At 43.6% G+C, this 19472-nt stretch overlaps 4 protein-coding genes across 4 annotated transcripts; all 4 read left to right on the forward strand.

Annotated features, from left to right (window-relative positions):
• The first annotated feature begins 617 nt into the window (after positions 1–617).
• On the forward strand, positions 618–1019 carry LOC147965858 (uncharacterized). The gene has a single exon (XM_087526968.1). The coding sequence runs from the start codon at positions 618–620 to the stop codon at positions 1017–1019; it is 402 nt and encodes a 133-aa protein (XP_087383094.1).
• A 4053-nt stretch (positions 1020–5072) lies between these two features.
• LOC147965859 (uncharacterized) lies at positions 5073–5474 on the forward strand. Its single transcript, XM_087526969.1, has one exon. The coding sequence runs from the start codon at positions 5073–5075 to the stop codon at positions 5472–5474; it is 402 nt and encodes a 133-aa protein (XP_087383095.1).
• Positions 5475–8739: 3265 nt separating this feature from the next.
• On the forward strand, positions 8740–9178 carry LOC147965860 (uncharacterized). Its single transcript, XM_087526971.1, has one exon. The coding sequence runs from the start codon at positions 8740–8742 to the stop codon at positions 9139–9141; it is 402 nt and encodes a 133-aa protein (XP_087383097.1). The 3' UTR covers positions 9142–9178.
• Positions 9179–9948: 770 nt separating this feature from the next.
• LOC147965861 (uncharacterized) lies at positions 9949–10533 on the forward strand. The gene has a single exon (XM_087528189.1). The coding sequence runs from the start codon at positions 9949–9951 to the stop codon at positions 10531–10533; it is 585 nt and encodes a 194-aa protein (XP_087384315.1).
• Positions 10534–19472: the final 8939 nt, after the last annotated feature.

Genomic DNA, 19472 nt, shown 5'->3' on the forward strand with positions numbered 1-19472 from the left:
AGCCACCGCCCTATACATTAATTTGAGGGTTAATTGTATCATCCTTACTCGTTGCTAGCCTTATTTTAAGTGCTCACCGTATGATCGTGCAACACGTCTACCATGCGAGGAAGGACGGCATTTTGGTTCACTGTATCCCGTGTGTTACTTGTGCAGGATTAGTGCTCCGTGGAGCTTTACTGTGGGTTTACTTTAGTTACACTTTGTACCACGACAATCTCTGCAGCCATTCTCTGTTCTCAAACACTATTCTTGCGTACTGGTTGCTTAGCATGCACCCGGATTATGGATTGATCAACCTATAATTAATCTTCTGAAACCTCCACACTCCATATGAACATTGTACCTAAAACCTCTCGTCTATTTTCAATCATTTTTAGTTCCGGACAAAAGTGGCTTCTTGGCGTCATCTTGAAGTCAAATTTTGCACCAGAAAGTCAACCTCAAGAGAGCATAGCTACCCTGCTGACTTCCTGCCCATGATCTCTTCTATATAAAGCGTGACCCTTGAGAGACATTCCCTCCACACAACAACCACATCCTTCAGCTCCCTGCTAATCAAGAGCAACGAGCCAATAAGCCAACCGCCTGCATCTGCATTACTTCTCGTCTCCACAATGGCGAACGCCACCCTGCTTCTCCTCATCACGGTGCTGGCCACGACCAGCGACATTGCCTCAGCCATGGCACGCGCCAGCGTGAGCCCCGGGCTGCCGGCAAGGAGGAGTCGTTTCCTGCTTATTGGCGGGGCTGCCCACCTGCCTCTGTCGGCGTACGAGTGCTCGAAGAAGTCGGCCGAAGCATGCCTCGCGACGGGGACGACGTGCTGCAACGGCCAGTGCGTGGACACCGTCGCCAGCGCGCAGCACTGCGGCGGCTGCAACAAGGCGTGCAAGCATGGACGGACGTGTTGTGACGGGCATTGCGTGGATCCGCTCTCCGACAAGAAGAACTGCGGCACCTGCTCTAACCAATGCAGCAAGAAGTGCAGCTACGGCTTCTGTGACTATGCGCAATAATCAGAGTTCAACACTACTGTCTGCCGTCGAAAGTCTTAGCTGAAGAACTGCACCATATATAGTGCATGCGCATGCAGAGGCAAAGGGAGGCATTGAGCTACAGTTTACCAACATACTGATTTACTATAATTATTGACGAGTCTGCTAATAAGGCATGAAATTGTGATAATTAGTATTGCTGCTGCTGTAGCAGTGGTATCCGCTATAGTGGTTTTGATTAACTGGAAAATTGTCATATCAGTTTATCTACCCGTGAGTCAGAATGAAACTGATCAAATCTGAATTTCTCGATATCTTGAGATTGTGATTAATTAGTTCTTTGTTAGCTATCCTGCAAACTCGTGGGTGCGGAACCCGTATTTTAATCGACGTCCTTGCAATGGAATTACAGTTATTTCAAAAGAGAATGTAGATGCATAAATGATTAGAAAAATTGTTAGAAGGCCCAAAACAATATATATCAAAATTCTCTAACTTTACAAGACCATCTTTGGAAGTAGAAAACAAAAACATGGGACCTGGGCATATCAACACTGTCCTCCTCATGCCCTCGTGTGCCGCGCCTGTTCAACTACATCACTGGAACACCCTAGGATAACCGTTACCCTCGCTTTGAGGGTGTTTCTGAGATCTACAATTGTTATCACTTGCAAATTCCATATACATATAGTCAAACCGAAAATTCCTAGCAACCAATTACTGGAGGGATTTTCTCCTTTTTACTGTGGCCACATGACGCAGGCTGCCAGATAAAACTTCTACCATGTTCCCGCCACCTTGTAAGACAAGCGGTTGAGTCACGGTAGGAACCCCGAAGCGCCATGTCCTTTTGGAACAAGCAGTGATGGTGCTTCCTCTAGGTTGTGTTAGATAACTTACTGATCAGACAAGGGATAGTACCCGTTCGCCTTTGCTATCGCGAGGCAAGGGCGACCCGTGTTTCTCGCCTCCTGCCGGCTGCGTCGCAGATCTACCTCGTCTTCTCTGGACTTGGCCCATGGAGGCTTGGTGGATCTCTGCCTTTACCCATGGGAAGGCTTCTCCACCGTTTTTAGATGTATTTTTGTTTCATTTTAGGGTTTGTGTCCTGTTCAGAAAGACAAGGCGGCAACTTTCTGAAGATGGAATACGGTTGTCCTCGCGTAGCCTCCATCTCAACGGTGCGACTAGTGTCGTCGGAGGGCATGTGGAGGTGTGTCTCCAGCAGATCTCGCATGATTTGGTCGGCATTTGTCTTTGGTGAATCTACTTGGATCCTGTCTTCGTTCGTCTATGTTTGTGGCTCTACAGATTGGATACTTCTAATCTACGCATTTCTTCATCGCCGATGGTTGCTGTTCTGTTGCGCTGGCCCTATGGGGCCTTAGCATGACGATTTTTCAACTGTCTACTACAACAAGCTTTGCTCGAATCCGATAAGGAAGGGGCGATGACGGCGGCACGCCTTCGGCTTGCTCCAGTGCATATAGTCGTTCATAGGTGGTCTACGGATCTGGATGTAATTTCTCTTACTTTTGGTGTTCTTTATACTACCATGAATAATGATGAATAGATTGAAAGTTTTTGTTGCAAAACAAGATAACTTATTGATCGAGAATGAAATAAAAACGAATTCTAGAGAATAATTGTTCTGCATTTGTTGGAACACAATGCTTTAAGACTTACTGCATCCACTAGGAAACAAGTAGCATTCTAAAATGTGTGCAATAGAACATTTTATAATTAAGTTTGACTATCAGTATGTGAAATATATTTAACTTATTTGACTTGATCAAGTGAACTAATAGATTTGTCATGATGCAACCATGAAACACATCTTATACAATTATGCTGCTTCTCTATAAGGCTAGCATTTTGGCCTCTCTTTTCTGGTGCCCTTTTCTGTCTTCCTTTCGTATATATCATGTACAAATACTCCTAAAATATTAAAGATACGTGTAGTAGGAAAAATCCCCACTCTTTTCCGTGAAAATAAAATAAAACAAGGCAAGCATATAAGTTGCCATGATAAAGTGAGACCTAAACTTTGGTTACCAAATGACGTGAGGATGGGGTTTGTAGTTAACATGTATACGGGAATATTCCATAGTATTATTCTATGAGGTTTCTCATCACAATTGGAATTTATGTTTTCGAATAATTTGAAATTTTGGTAAATAGTCGGCAGTCATAAGGCAGCCACACAGTTACCAACAAATATTTGGAAAATAGTTAGGCTAGCTAGAAATTAAAGTCCCAATTAAATATTGCTAGGTAAGCTCCGTTAGCAAAGGGTTAGTCTGGTAACATGGCTCACTTGTTGAATTCACGACAAGGATCTTATGTTGTTTCTCTAGGGTGAGCAACCTCTATCCAACTTTCACTGATTAATCGACACCATCTATGTATGTGTTGTCTTCCATCTTTAGGTGGTGTTCAGAGTTCGAGAAGGTGAGAATGCATGAAGCCAACACCTTCAACATACAAGTTTTTTTTTTTGAAGACACAATTTTAGATTACCAACTTATTCTTGCGATGTCGTCCTTAAAAACTACATCACTATGACGCGACCATTGTGAATGCCAATGGAGAAATCAATCGTCATGACGTCAATGGTGTCCCGTCTTAGGTTAGTATCAGTGTAACAAAATGGTAACCTGCATGCAATGGTGTGTTTTCATCTTGTGAGCTGACTTGTTAGTCTATTTCCTAGTTTGACAGCCTTGGCACAACTTTGCCCATAGTTGGTGCCGATACCAAAGTAGAGGGGTTTTCTTTTCTCCAAACGGTTTTAGAACATCCAAATGAACAAAACCTTTTTTGAGCAACGGCTTTATAATCCTTACATTGTAGTTTTAGGAACAAGGCCAATATTTTCACCGCTTCAAAATACGCTGCATATTCGGTTCCGCTATTACCTACTAGTATGTATTTATTTTACGGGACTTAAAATTGATGTCATTAGATTCGTATTCTGAAGTACTTGTTTGTGATTATGATTGTATATCGCAAACGCTATACTAATAGTGTAATTTTTGATCAAACATTTGTCCGAAAGTGACCTTATACACAAGATAATTTGGAATAGAGGGAGTATATCGCAGGTGATAACTAGACACGACGACCAAACCCGAGGCTTAAATCTGCCCCTTACCTCACTTGTGGGCTTCAAAGTTAAATTGTCACCTCTCATGAATAAAACTGATTTCATGCAAATCAAGTTGACAGTTCATTTAACTCCTCGATGATCACTCCATAGTCCCATATATTATTCGCGTGGATGTTCACCACAAAAGACAATCTGTAGCCACCTCAATCTTGGGGAGGATGATCTTGGCGTATATATTTATTACAGCTAAGTACAATGTATAGCTTATGTAAATTAATAGAGGATGACTTGCTGGCCTTTGCTCTTTTGCACGATTTGAGGGTGTAGCATGTAAAGCCACCAGCCCACCACCATGTGCATTAGTTTGAGTGTTGATTTTATCATACTTAATCTTTTCTTACCTTATTATAAGTCTCCGGCTTATGATCGCACAACACGTCTAGCATGCGAGGACCGCCGGCACTTGGTTCATTTCATCCCGTGCATTAGTTATTCAAAATCAGTGCTACGTGGAGCTTTACTGACGTTTACTTTAGTTACACTTCTTGCTACGACAGTGCCGCAGCCATTCTCTGTGCCTGCTCAACGCTATTGTTGCGAACTGGTTGCTTTGCAAGTACCTGGACTATGGATTGACCAATCGGCTCCTAATTAATCTTTCTCAAACCTCCAGACTCCATGTGAGCGTTGTACCTGGAACCCTTCGTTTATTTTCAATCAGTTTTCTATTCCGGACAAAAGTGGCTTCTTGGCTTCATGTTGAAGTGAAATTTTGCACCAGAAAGTCAACCTCAAGAGAGCATAGCTACCCTGCTGACTTCCTGCCTATGATCTCTTCTATATAAAGAGTGACCCTTGAGAGACATTCCCTCCACACAACAAGCACATCCTTCAGCTCCCTGCTAATCAAGAGCAACGAGCCAATAAGCCAACCGCCTACATCTGCATTACTTCTTGTCTCCACAATGGCGAACGCCGCCCTGCTTCTCCTCATCACGATGCTTGCCACTAGCATCGGCGTCGCTACAGCCACGGCCGGCAGCAGCGGAACCCAACAACCACCGGCAAGGAGGAGCCGTTTTCTGCTTGTTGGCGGCGCTGCCCACCTGCCTCTGTCAGAGTACGAGTGCTCGAAGAAGTCGGCTGAAGCATGTCTCGCGACGGGGACGACGTGCTGCAGCGGCCAGTGCGTGGACACCGTCGCCAGCGCCCAGCACTGCGGCGGCTGCAACAAGGCGTGCAAGCATGGGCGGACGTGCTGCGGCGGGAGCTGCGTGGATCTGCTCTCCGACAAGAAAAACTGCGGCACCTGCTCTAACCAATGCAGCAACAAGTGCAGCTACGGCTTCTGCGACTACGCGCAGTAACCTAAGTTCAACACTATTCGCACCATATATAGCTAAAAAGTCATAGCTGAAGATCTGCACCATATATAGTAAATGCCCATGCAGAGGCAAGGGAGGCATTAACTCCCAACCTATTATTGATTTACTATAATTACTATTGAGAGCCCTTCTAGCACGGCATGAAATTGTGGCAAGTGGTATATTGCTGCCGTTGTAGCAGTGGGTATCCGCTTGTAATGTTGTTGATTATAACTAAATAAATGTCATATCAGTTTATCAACCCATGAATTAGAACGAAAGCGGTGAAATCCGAACTTCCCGGCATGTTGAGATTGTAATTAATTAGTGCTTTGTTAGCTATCTACAAGTTCGTGAGTGCGGAACCGCAGTTTAATCAACATCCTTGCAATGATATTACAGTTACTTCAAAAGAGAGTGTACACGCATAAATGATTAAAAAATTGTGGGAAGGCCAAAACCATATACATATCAAAATTCTCTAGCTTTACAAGACCATCTTTAAAATTAGAAAATAAAAACATGGGTCCTGGGTATATCAATATTGTCCTCCTGCCCTCGCCGCCGGCGCCTAAGCAATGTTCGACGACGTCTCTCATTCTCTGGAACACCGTCAGATAACCGTTGCCCTAGCTTCAAGGGTGTTCATGACATCCACAAATGTTATCACTTGCAAATTCCATATACATACAGTTCAACTGAAAATCCCTAGCAACTAGTGACTAGTGGTTTTCTCCTTTTAACAGCGGATCACATGATGTAGGCTACCGGATACAACTTGTACCACGTTCCCGCTACCTTGTAAGGAAGTGGTTGGGTTGCGACAGGTGGCGTGTTTTCTATAAGTTCAACCGTAGCCCAAGTCCTTTTGGAACAAACGATGGTGGTGCTTGCTATAGGTTCTATTAAAGAACTTTCCGATCAAGAGTGAAATAAAAACTAATTCTAGAGAATAATTGTTCTGCATTTGTTGGAACAAAACGGAGAGTGCTCAGCAAGCTCAGCCTATGCAGCCAATTTCTGGGGTAGGTGCTCCCTAAGTTGTATGCGCCTGGAAATTGAAGGCACCCCTGCAATGTAGATTTTCACTTGGCTGGCTGCTAGGAATAGATGTTGGACGTCGGACCGCTTAGCTCGACGTGGACTACCCCACCAGGCATCATGCCCATTCGGCAACCAGCACCAAGAGACCATCAACCATATCCTCCTAACGTGTGTACTCGCAAGAATTGTGTGGGCGGTGATGATGAATCCCTTAGGCAAGCCGGATTGGGCGCCCACTATTCATAGCTCCCTTGTCGATTGGTATAAATCTTGCCAAGCCCTTAACAAAGACAAGAGGGATCTGTGAACCTTGATAGCACTAGGCCTTTGGGTGATGTGGAAACATAGAAACGCGGTGGTCTTCGATGGTGCTACTCCATCAACAATTGTGGTGCTCTAGAAAATTGAAGCTAGAAGCAGAGCGCAGAAGCAAGCAGGCCTCCTAAAGGGTGATCTCGCTACATTCTTTGGTGAGGTAGCTAGGCAAGCTAGTGCAAGCGGTTAGCTAGTTTGTCCGATAAATGTGGACGCGGAATGTGATCTTGTAACCGCATGTAAAACCATGAACATACAAGTTTTCTATTTCTTGAAGACACTATTTTATATTACCAACTTATTCTTGTGATGTCGCCTTTAAAGACTACATCACTATGACGCTACAATTGTGAATGACAATGGAGAAACCAATTGTCATGACGTCATTGGTGTCACATCTTAGATTAGTATCAGTGTAAAAATGGTAATTTGTATGCTTGTGAGATGACTTGTTAGTCTATTTCCTAGCTTGACGGCCTTTCTATAATGGCACAACTTTGCGCATAGTTGGTGTAAATACCAAAGTAGAGGAGTTTTCTTTTCTGCAGACGTTTTTAGAACATCAATATGAATTAACCCTTTTTTTAGGGAAAATGTCAACAGCTTGATAATCCCAAAATAGTATTTCAGGAAAATGTCACCTTTGCACATATTATGTTTCATTAGGATGGGTTTTTGACCAATAAATACCCTGTTACCTATTAGTGTGTATTTTATTTGACGTAAAGTTGATGCCATTAGATATGTATTCCAAAGTATTTGTTTGTCATTATGATTGTGTATGACAAAAGTTATATACTAATAGTGTAAATGTTGATCAAAGATTTGTCCAAAAGAGAACTTATACACAACATAATTTGGAATGGACGGATTATATGGCAGGTGATAACTAAACATGATGGCCAAACCCGAGGCTTAGATCTGCCCCCTACCTGGCTTATGGGCTTCAAAATTAAACTGTCACATTTCATGAATAAAAATGACTTCCTGCAAAGCTAGGTGACATTCAAGTAACGCCTGTATGATCACTCCATAGTCTCATATATTATTCGCATGGATGTTGTTCACCACCGAAAGACAATCCATAGCCACCACAATCTTGGGAAGGATGATCTTGGCGTGTATATATATGTGAACGGTTTTTCTTTATCTCAGCTAAGTACAATGTATGGTTTATGTAATTTAACAGAGGATAACTTGATGGTCTTTGCCCTTCTGCATGATTTGAGGGTGCAGCATGTAAAACCACCAGCCACCACCATGTGCATTAGTTTGAGTATTGATTTTATGATACTTGTAATCGTCGTTTACACATTATAAGTTTCCTGCTTATGATCACGCAACACGTCTAGCATGCGAGGATAGCCGGCGCTTGGTTCATTGCATCCCGTGCATTACTTATTCAAAACTAATGCTACGTGGAGCTTTACTGAAGTTTACTTTAGTTACACTTCGAGCTACGACAATCTCGCAGCCATTCTCTGTTCTCAATACTATTGTTGCGAACTGGTTGCTTTGCAAAATTGCAAGTACCTGGACTATGGATTGATCAACCTCTAACTAATCTTTCTCAATCCGCAAAAAAAAAAAAAAAAAAAATCTCAAACCTCTACACTCCATGTGAACATTGTACCAGGAACCTTTCGTTTATTTTCAGTTAGTTTTGTTCTGCACAAAAGTGGCTTCTTGGTGTCATCTTGAAGTTGAATTTGCATCAAAAGTCAACCTCAGGAGAGCAGAGCTAACCCCGCTGACTTTTCTTACCCATGCTCTCTTCTATATATAAATCGTGATGCTTCAAAGTTGAGAGGTATTCCCCCCACACACAAGCACACCCTTGAGCTCCCTGCTAATTAAGAGCAACTAGCCAGTAAGCCAAACACTTGCATTACTTCTCCTTGTCTCCGAAATGGCGAACGCTGCCCTGCTTCTCCTCATCACGGTGCTGGTCACTGCCGGTGGCATTCCCGCAGCCACGGCCGGCGGCAGCGCGAGCCTGCAGCCGCCGACAAGGAGGAGCCGTTTCCTGCTTGTTGGTGGCGCTGCCCACCTGCCTCTGTCGGCGTACCAGTGCTCGAAGAAGTCGGCTGAAGCATGCCTCGCGACGGGGACGACGTGCTGCAGCGGCCAGTGCGTGGACACCGTCGGCAGCGCCCAGCACTGCGGCGGCTGCAACAAGGCGTGCAAGCACGGCCGGACTTGCTGCGGCGGGCGTTGCGTGGATCTGCTCTCCGACAAGAAGAACTGCGGCACCTGCTCTAACCAGTGCGACAACAAGTGTAGCTACGGCTTCTGCGGCTACGCACAGTAATTAATCAAGTTCCTGCCATTCGACAGGCATAGAACTCGTACCATATGAAGATCTGCAGTACAAAAGTAGCTACGTCTACCTCCGTCCTGTTTTATTGGTTCTTATTGTATTTTATACCAAATTTTGATCATAAATTTAACTAACAAAATATTTATGTATGTCACAAAAAATTATACCATTGAAAACTATGTTCAAATACGAATCCAGCAATATAACTTTTATTGACATGCATTAACATTTTCTAGTTAAATCTTTGGTCAAAGTTTAGCACAAATTATAAAGCAAACTAATAAATCAGGACGGAGGTGGTATGTTTTTTTATTTTTTGATCGAGATAGCTTACCAGGCTTGTCATCTGGTTCGTATATACTCCATCTATGTGCTCATGCAGAGGCGAGTGTGGGATTGAGCTATATCCTACAGTATTATACTCTCATCTGTTCATAAATATAAATCTTTGTAGATTCTACTATGGATTACATACGAATGTATATAGATGCATTTTAGAGTGTAGATTTATTCATTTTGTTTCATATGTAATCACATACGAAACCTAGCCCCCGCGTCGCTCCTCCCGCGGGCGACACGGGCGGCGCCGCCACCCCTTGCCGCTAGCCCTCCTCCTCCTCCCCTTCCCCGCCGCCGTCGGCCAGAGCCGCCGGGGCAAAGCCCCCCGCGGTGGCTGGCGGCGGGGTCCTTCTCCCTTCCTCGCGTTCGTGGCCTGCGGGAGCGGCCAGGCCGAGCGGAGGCACCGGGGCGGGTGGATCCTGGCGGCGCGGCGGCGACGATCTAGACGACGGCGGCCCCATGGCGCGGCTGCAGATGGGTCGGTGCCGAGCTGTGTGGCGGCTGCGTGCGGGTCTCCTCGTGGCGGCGGCCTTCGCCGGCGGCGGGGCGGCACGTGCGCGACATCCGGCGAGGGGTGGGGACGCGGCCAAGGTGGCTTCTCGTGCGAGTACGCGGAGAAGAGGTTGCGGCGTGTGTCCTCGGGGAGGATGGCTATCCTCGCCCAGATCCGTCGGCAGCATGGCGGCGGAGGTTGCCGTGGCCGGTCGGCGGTGGCGGAACTTGGCCGGTGGCAGCGACGAGGTTCTGTCTGGATGCCGGGGCGGCGGCCCTAGAGGGTGGCGGCTGGTGAAGCTAGGGCTTCCCGCGGTGGCATGGCGTGGTGTAGTCCCTGTCCAAGGAGGATCTGTGACGGCAATCTGCTTTGGATTGGTTCGGATCAGAGACGGTGACGAGCGCGCGGGATCCATCTCGGCGGCTCTCGAGGCTTGGCAAGGCGGGGTGGGAGCCCTCCTCCTAGGCTCCAGTGGTGGCACACTCAGGCAGTGGCCGGTGCGCCAGGGATCCCACGGTGGCACCGTTGCTGCGGTTGGTCGCCGGATCTAGGCGGCTGGATCTAGGGCTTTGAAGGAGGTCGAGACGGTGCACAGGTTGTTGGGTGGATTTCTTGGGACGGATCCGGGTGAAAACCTGGTCTTCGGTTGATGGCCAGAGCCAGTGATGACGATGCCCTTTGAGGTGAAGCTCCCAACTCCACTCAATACCTCCGGGGGAAACCCTAGATCAGCTGATCGGATGTGGACGGCATTCATGTGTCGTAACCCCCTTTGGGGCAGCATTCTTGGAGGTGCACTCGGCCTCGCGGGACCAGCGGACGGCTTCTTTGGTGGAGCGGTGCTTCATTCTACACATTGATGGCGACGGATCTTGACGGCGTGGTGCAGTGCAGATTCGGAGTTCGATGTGGGAGGATGGACTCGTGCTACTTCTTGAGCATTGCGTTGGATTTCCTTAAGAGTAAAGGAGATGCAGCAAAGTAGCGTAAGTATTTCCCTCAGTTTTTGAGAACCAAAGTATCAATCCAGTAGGAGGCTACGCGTGAGTCCCTCGTACCTGCACAAAATAAATAACTCCTCGCAACCAACGCGATAAGGGGTTGTCAATCCCTTCACGGTCACTTACGAGAGTGAGATCTGATAGATATGATAAGATAATATTTTTGGTATTTTTGTGATAAAGATGCAAAGTAAAATAAAAGCAAAGGAAATAACTAAGTATTGGAAGATTAATATGATGAAAATAGACCCGGGGGCCATAGGTTTTACTAGTGGCTTCTCTCAAGAGCATAAGTATTTTACGGTGGGTGAACGAATTACTGTTGAACAATTGACAGAATTGAGCATAGTTATGAGAATATCTAGGTATGATCATGTATATAGGCATCACGTCCGAGACAAGTAGACCGACTCCTGCCTGCATCTACTACTATTACTCCACTCATCGACCGCTATCCAGTATGCATCTAGAGTATTAAGTTCATGAAAACAGAGTAACGCCTTAAGCAAGATGACATGATGTAGAGGGATAGATTCATGCAATATGATAAAAAAAACCATCTTGCTATCCTCGATGGCAACAATACAATACGTGTCTTGCTGCCCCTACCGTCACTGGGAAAGGACACCGCAAGATTGAACCCAAAGCTAAGCACTTCTCCCATTGCAAGAAAAATCAATCTAGTAGGCCAAACCAAACTGATAATTCGAGGAGACTTGCAAAGATAACCAATCATACATAAAAGAATTCAGAGAAAATTCAAATATTGTTCATAGATAATCTTGATTATAAACCCACAATCCATCAGTCTCAACAAACACACCGCAAAAGAAGATTACATCGAATAGATCTCCACAAGAGAGGGGGAGAACATTGTATTGAGATCCAAAAAGAGAGAAGAAAGCCATCAAGCTAATAACTATGGACCCGAAGGTCTGAGGTAAACTACTCACACTTCATCGGAGAGGCTATGGTGTTGATGTAGAAGCCCTCCGTGATGGATGCCCCCTCCGGCGGAGCTCCAGAACAGGCCCCAAGATGGGATCTCGTGGATACAGAAAGTTGTGGCGGTGGAATTAGGGTTTTGGCTCCATATCTGATCGTTTGGGGGTACGTAGGTATATATAGGAGGAAGAAGTACGTCGGTGGAGCAACAGGGGGCCCACGAGAGTGGAGGGCGCGCCCCCTACCTCGTGGCGTACCTGTTGGTTGCTTGACGTAGGGTCCAAGTCTCATGGGTCTTGTTCATTGAGAAAATCATGTTCCCGAAGGTTTCATTCCGTTTGGACTCTGTTTGATATTCCTTTTCTTCGAAACCCTAAAATAGGCAAAAAAAACAACAATTCTAGGCTGGGCCTCCATTTAATAGGTTAGTCCCAAAAATAATATAAAAGTGGATAATAAAGCCCAATGATGTCCAAAACAGTAGATAATATAGCATGGAGCAATCAAAAATTATAGATACGTTGGAGACGTATCAAGCATCCCCAAGCTTAATTCCTGCTCGTCCTCGAGTAGGTAAATGATAAAAAAGATAATTTTTTATGTCGAGTGCTACTTAGCATGATTTTAATATAATTCTTCTTAATTGTGGTATGAATATTCAGATCCGAAAGATTCAAGATAAAAATTTAATATTGACATAAAAATAATAATACTTCAAGCATACTAACAAAGCAATCATGTCTTCTCAAAATAACATGGCCAAAGAAAGTTATCCCTACAAAATCATATAGTCTGACTATGCTCTATCTTCACCACATAAAATATTTAAATCATGCACAACCCCGATGACAAGCCAAGCAATTGTTTCATACTTTTGACATTCTCAAACTTTTTCAATCTTCACGCAATACATGAGCGTGAGCCATGGATATAGCACTATATGTGGAATAAAATGGTGGTTGTGGAGAAGACAAAAAAGGGGAAGATAGTCTCACATCAACTAGGCGTATCAACAGGCTATGGATATGCCCATCAATAGATATCAATGTGAGTGAGTAGGGATTGCCATGCAACGGATGCACTAGAGCTATAAGTATATGAAAGCTCAACAAAAGAAACTAAGTGGGTGTGCATCCAACTTGCTTGCTCATGAAGACCTAGGGCATTTTGAGGAAGCCCATCATTGGAACATACAAGCCAAGTTCTATAATGAAAATTTTCCACTAGTATATGAAAGTGACGAAATGAGAGACTCTCTATCATGAATATCATGGTGCTACTTTAAAGCACAAGTGTGGTAAAGGATAGTAACATTGTCCCTTCTCTCTTTTTCTCTCATTTTTTTATTTGGCCCTTTTCTCTCTTTTTTATGGGCTCTTTTTTTCGTCCGGAGTCTCATCCCGACTTGTGGGAGAATCATAGTCTCCATCATCCTTTCCTCACTGGGACAATGCTCTAATAATGATGATCATCACACTTTTATTTTCTTACAACTCAACAATTACAACTCGATACTTAGAACAAAATATGACTCTATATGAATACCTCCGGCGGTGTACCGGGATATGCAATGAATCAAGAGTGACATGTATGAAAGAATTATGAATAGTGGCTTTGCCACAAATACGATGTCAACTACATGATCATGCTAAGCAATATGACAATGATGGAGTGTGTCATAATAAACGGAACAGTGGAAAGTTGCATGGCAATATATCTCGAAATGGCTATGGAAATGCCATAGTAGGTAGGTATGATGGCTGTTTTGAGGAAGGTATATGGTGGGTGTATGATACCGGCGAAGTGTGCGCGGTATTAGAGAGGCTAGCAATGATGGAAGGAAGAAAAGTGCATATAATCCATGGACTCAACATTAATCATAAAGAAATCATATACTTATTGTAAAAAAATCTACAAGTTATCAAAGCAAAGTATTACGCACATGCTCCTAGGGGGATAGATTGGTAGGAAAAGACCATCGCTCGTCCCCGACCGCCACTCATAAGAAAGACAATCAAAAAATAAATCATGCTCTGACTTCATCACATAACGATTCACCATACGTGCATGCTACGGGAATCACAAACTTTAACACAAGTATTTCTCAAATTCACAACTACTCAACTAGCACAACTTTAATATCACCATCTTCATATCTCAAAACAATTATCAAGTATCAAACTTCTCATAGTATTCAACACACTCATAAGAAAGTTTTTACTATTCTTGAATACCAAGCATATTAGGATTATTTAAGTGAATTACCATGCTATTTAAGACTCTCAAAATAATCTAAGTGAAGCATGAGAGATCAATAATTTCTATAAAACAATTCCACCACCGTGCTCTAAAAAAATATAAGTGAGGTACTAGAGCAAAACTATATAACTCAAATGATATAAGTGAAGCACATAGAGTATTCTAACAAATTCCAAATCATGTATGGATTTATCAAAAGATGTGTACAGCAAGGATGATTGTGGTAAAATAAAAAGCAAAGACTCAAATCATACAAGACGCTCCAAGCAAAACACATATCATGTGGTGAATAAAAATATAGCTCCAAGTAAAGTTACCGATAGAAGTAGATGAAAGAGGGGATGCCTTCCGGGGCATCCCCAAGCTTTGGCTTTTAGGTGTCCTTAGATTATCTTGGGGTGCCATGGGCATCCCCAAGCTTAGGATGTTTCCACTCCTTGTTCCATAATCCATCAAATCTTTACCCAAAACTTAAAAACTTCACAACATAAAACTTAAAGTAGAAAATCTCGTGAGCTCCGTTAACGAAAGAAAACAAAAGACCACTGCAAGGTACTGTAATGAACTCATTGTTTATTTATATTGGTGTTAAACCTACTGTATTCCAACTTCTCCATGGTTTATAAACTATTTTACTAGCCATAAATTCATCAAAATAAGCAAACAACACACGAAAAACAGAATCGGTCAAAAATAGAACAGTCTGTAGTAATCTGTAGCTAGCACAAGATCTGGAACCCCAAAAATTCTAAAATAAATTGCTGGGCGTGAGGAATTTATCTATTAATTATCTGCAAAAGGAATTAACTAAATAGCACTTCCAAATAAAAATGGAAGCATTTCTCGTGAGCGCTAAAGTTTCTGTTTTTTACAGTAAGATATCAAGACTTTCCCCAAGTCTTCCCAACGGTTCTACTTGGCACAAACACTAATTAAACACTGAAAGGATCGATACGGTCGACTAGAGGGGGGGTGAATAGGAGACTACAAATTTTAGTCTTTCTTGTAGATTTTAAGGCTTAGCGGATAAAACAGTTCACTAGATATGCAACTAGGTGAATGCAACCTATATGACAAGCAAGCTCCAAGAAGAAAAGCTAGGCAACAAACTACTTAGCAAGCCAACAATCATACAACAACAAAGAAAGGTGCGGGAAAGGATTAATCACAAGTGAGACGAGGATGTGGATTTTAACCCGAAGTTCACTCTTCCTTGGGGAAGAGCTAATCTCCGTTTGGAGCGGTGCCGTAGCCAAAGCTTGCGGAATGCCACCAAAGGCTCACCGTATTCTCCTTCGAGTCACCCCCAACGGATGAGCCTCGAAACACTCGGGGTTGGTCTTGAAGGTAACCACTGTAAGTGCATCTAGTGCCACCCCTAGTTGGTTTTGGAGTATTGACGACAAACCTAGTTGAGGGACTAACGTGTTTGTGAGAATTGCAGGCAAACACAGGTAGAAGTCCCTCATTGATTCGGGTTTATTACCAGAGATGACCCCTAAAAATGTACGAAGACATTGAAGAGAATGGTGGTTTATGAAGATATTCATATTGAAGACAATGACATGAGAAGACTCCCTATGAAGCTTATGGAACTCGAAGACTTAGATCCTTCGTAGTTTTATTTCATTTTATGTAGTGTCATAGGAATCACCGTACTGTTAAGTGGGGTCCAAAAGAACCAGTCAGAATGACTGTAGTGATGCCTAATTCAAATCCTATGTCTTCGAGCGAAGACTTTGAGAGAAAATCTTGTCCAGAGTCAGACAAGTCAGCTTTACTTGTAGCCCAAGTAAAGTTGCCGTGTGAGTTCAAAATTCGACCGTTGGTACACGTGTCAGTTCCTTAGTGACCCAGGGTCATTTTGGACAGATCAGGTCGGGTTGCCAAGTGGCTATAAATAGTCCACCCCCACAACCATAAACGATTGGCTGCTCAGATTTCAGTGCACGGCTTTTGTCGTTTGAGAGCAACCCACCTCGAAGCCTTTGAAAGAAAAATTCCTAGTGAGGAGAAAAGCCCTAACCACCCAGAGCCAGAGTAAATTGGGCATCACTTAAGTCTTCGTGTCTGTGTGATTTGAAGACTTATTACACTTGAGGACTGTGCATCCTCCAGACGGTTAGGCGTCACGTTCTGAGCATCCAAGAGAAATTGTGGATTGCCAGTGAACGAAGTCTGTGAAGGTTTGGGAGTCTACCTTGAAGACTTACCTGAGTGATTGAGCGAGGTCTGTGTGACCTTAGCTCAAGGAGAAAACGGTGAGGACTGGGTGTCTTGGACTAAGCGTCCTTGACTGGGTGTCCGGGACTGTGTGTCCTTTGGTTTAAATGCCTAGCCGCTCCAACCAGACGTACAGTTGTCACAGCAACTGGAACTGGTCCAACAAATCATTGTCTTCAACGTGTCACTGGTTTCATCTTCACTTCCCTTCACTTACAGTTATTCATTGTGAAGCCATTGCATGCTTGCTTTATCTTTTGTCTTCACAACATGAATGTATGATCTGTTCGGCTTCATAACTTCTTCCTACCTGATCCTTATTACACTGAAGCTGTTTGTCATTGCGCTTTCACTCTATTGAATACATGACCATGGCTGGCCTAGTGTAATCTAACTTCCGCTGCATAGTAATAGGCATAATCTTCACTGTTTGTCTTCATAACTCTCACGTTTTGAAGACTTTCATAAAAATCGCCTATTCACCCCCCCTCTAGTCGATATAACGCACTTTCAATTGGTATCAGAGCTTGGTGCTCCCTTGTTCTGTGTGATTCGGTTTAACCACCTGGAGTTTTAGCTATGTCGACTGCAGGGATAATCAAAGTCTCCGCTGCTTGTCCCGTCTTCGATGGAACTGAATATCCCTACTGGAAGAATAAGATGCGCATGCATCTTGAAGCCATTGACGTCGACCTATGGTATGTCGTCGAAAACGGCGTTCCCAAGGCTGGAGAAGGTGTCACTGCTGCTGATGTCAAGAAGTTCGTTCAACTGGACTCTACTGCCAAGAATATCATCTGTGGTCATCTGACCAAAGGACAGTATGGCCGTGTGAGTGCCTTGAAGACATCCAAACTGGTCTGGGACTAGCTCTCCAAAGTTAATGAAGGCATATCAACCCAGAGAGATCAAAGAATCAGTGTTCTTCGCAACCTCTTCAACCGCTTCAAGCGAAATGACAATGAGAATGTCCAGCACACATTTGACCGGATCACTGACATCACAAATGAGCTTCAAGCCCTCGGCGCCACTGAGATCACCAAACATGAAATCGTCAAGACGCTGCTGAGATCACTTGATAGTTCGTTTGACATTCTGGCCCTGATGATTCAAGAACGTCCTGATTTCAAGACACTTGATCCGTCTGACATACTTGAGAGGCTCAACACACATGAGTTTCAGCTTTCTGAGAAAAGAGATATCTACGGTCCAAACTATAGGCGAACTCGTGCCTTGAAGGCAAAAGCTGTCTCCTCATCTGAAGAAGAATCTGACTGCAGTTCTGATGATCCTGAAGACATTGGAAGAGAACTTGCAATGCTAGTGAAGAAGTTTCAAAAATTCACCAAGAAGAAAGGCTTCAGAAAATCTTCACGATCAAGCTCTAGGAATGATGAAGCTTCTGCTCATGACTACAAGAAGAAAGCATGTCACAAGTGCAAGAAAACTGGGCACTTCATCTCTGAGTGTCCACAGTGGGACAATGAGAACAGAAGGAAGAAGAAGAGCAAGGAATATGATTCTGACGACAAGAAGAAGAAGAAACACTCAAAGTCTTCTTCCAAGTCTTCATCAAAGTCTTCATCACACAAGAAGAGCTCATCTGGCAAGGCACATGCGTTTGTTGGAAAGGAGATGGATTCAGAAGAGGAGTCCGCATCTGAGGAGGCAGAGGTGGAGTCTGAGGAGGAGTCTGATTCTGGCATTGTGAGTCTGGCTACAGCATACGTCGCCAAGTCCATCTTCAACACTGAAGACATTAACTGCATCACCGACACCGACGCAAATGACAAGAACGACTCCACTCCTACCTACTGCTTCATGGCACGCGGTGGCAAGGTAAACACACGCACCACTCGCTATGAAACAACCAGTGACGATGACTCTGAATGTGATTCAAAACCTAGCTACAAAACACTTGCTAAAATTGCAACTGAATAACAGAAAGCTATGGAACATATTCAAAAACTGTTAGACAGAAGCGATGATCTGTTGGGTGCTGAAATGACTCGATCTGAATCCTTAATTGAAGACATAAAAAACCTTCACGTTAAGTATCAGGAACTTGAAGATCGTCATGATACTCTCTCAACAACTCATGAAAAGCTTTCCTATGACTATCTTCAAAGGAAGCAAGAACTTGAGAAATTGAGGGTGGCTCATGAAGATCTTCAAAAGGAAAACGAGTCACTTCGCGCCGAACAGATTAGTCCCGCTCAGGAAGGATTTGAACCACCATGTCTTAAATGCATTGAGCGTAATAATGCTAATTCTGTTGCTGAATGTTCCACTGCTACTACTGTTCCAATATCTTCAACTGTTGATGTGGCAACTAACCCCTCTGCTTCATAAGAAATAGTAAAGGAATTTGTCTTCATAAGTTGCAAGGGCTCCCCCTGAAGATGTGCATATAAGTAATTTGCCTTTTGAATGCAAATGCACATGGCAGGTTGTACTTTATCACATAACGATTCACCATACGTGCATGCTACGGGAATCACAAACTTTAACACAAGTATTTCTCAAATTCACAACTACTCAACTAGCACAACTTTAATATCACCATCTTCATATCTCAAAACAATTATCAAGTATCAAACTTCTCATAGTATTCAACACACTCATAAGAAAGTTTTTACTATTCTTGAATACCAAGCATATTAGGATTATTTAAGTGAATTACCATGCTATTTAAGACTCTCAAAATAATCTAAGTGAAGCATGAGAGATCAATAATTTCTATAAAACAATTCCACCACCGTGCTCTAAAAAAATATAAGTGAGGTACTAGAGCAAAACTATATAACTCAAATGATATAAGTGAAGCACATAGAGTATTCTAACAAATTCCAAATCATGTATGGCTTTCTCAAAAGATGTGTACAACAAGGATGATTGTGGTAAACTAAAAAGCAAAGACTCAAATCATACAAGACGCTCCAAGCAAAACACATATCATGTGGTGAATAAAAATATAGCTCCAAGTAAAGTTACCGATAGAAGTAGATGAAAGAGGGGATGCCTTCCGGGGCATCCCCAAGCTTTGGCTTTTAGGTGTCCTT

The sequence above is a fragment of the Triticum urartu genome, chromosome 6A, assembly GCF_056163025.1.
Source record: "Triticum urartu cultivar PI428250 chromosome 6A, HENAU_Tu73, whole genome shotgun sequence".
In the NCBI taxonomy this organism is placed as follows: domain Eukaryota; kingdom Viridiplantae; phylum Streptophyta; class Magnoliopsida; order Poales; family Poaceae; genus Triticum; species Triticum urartu.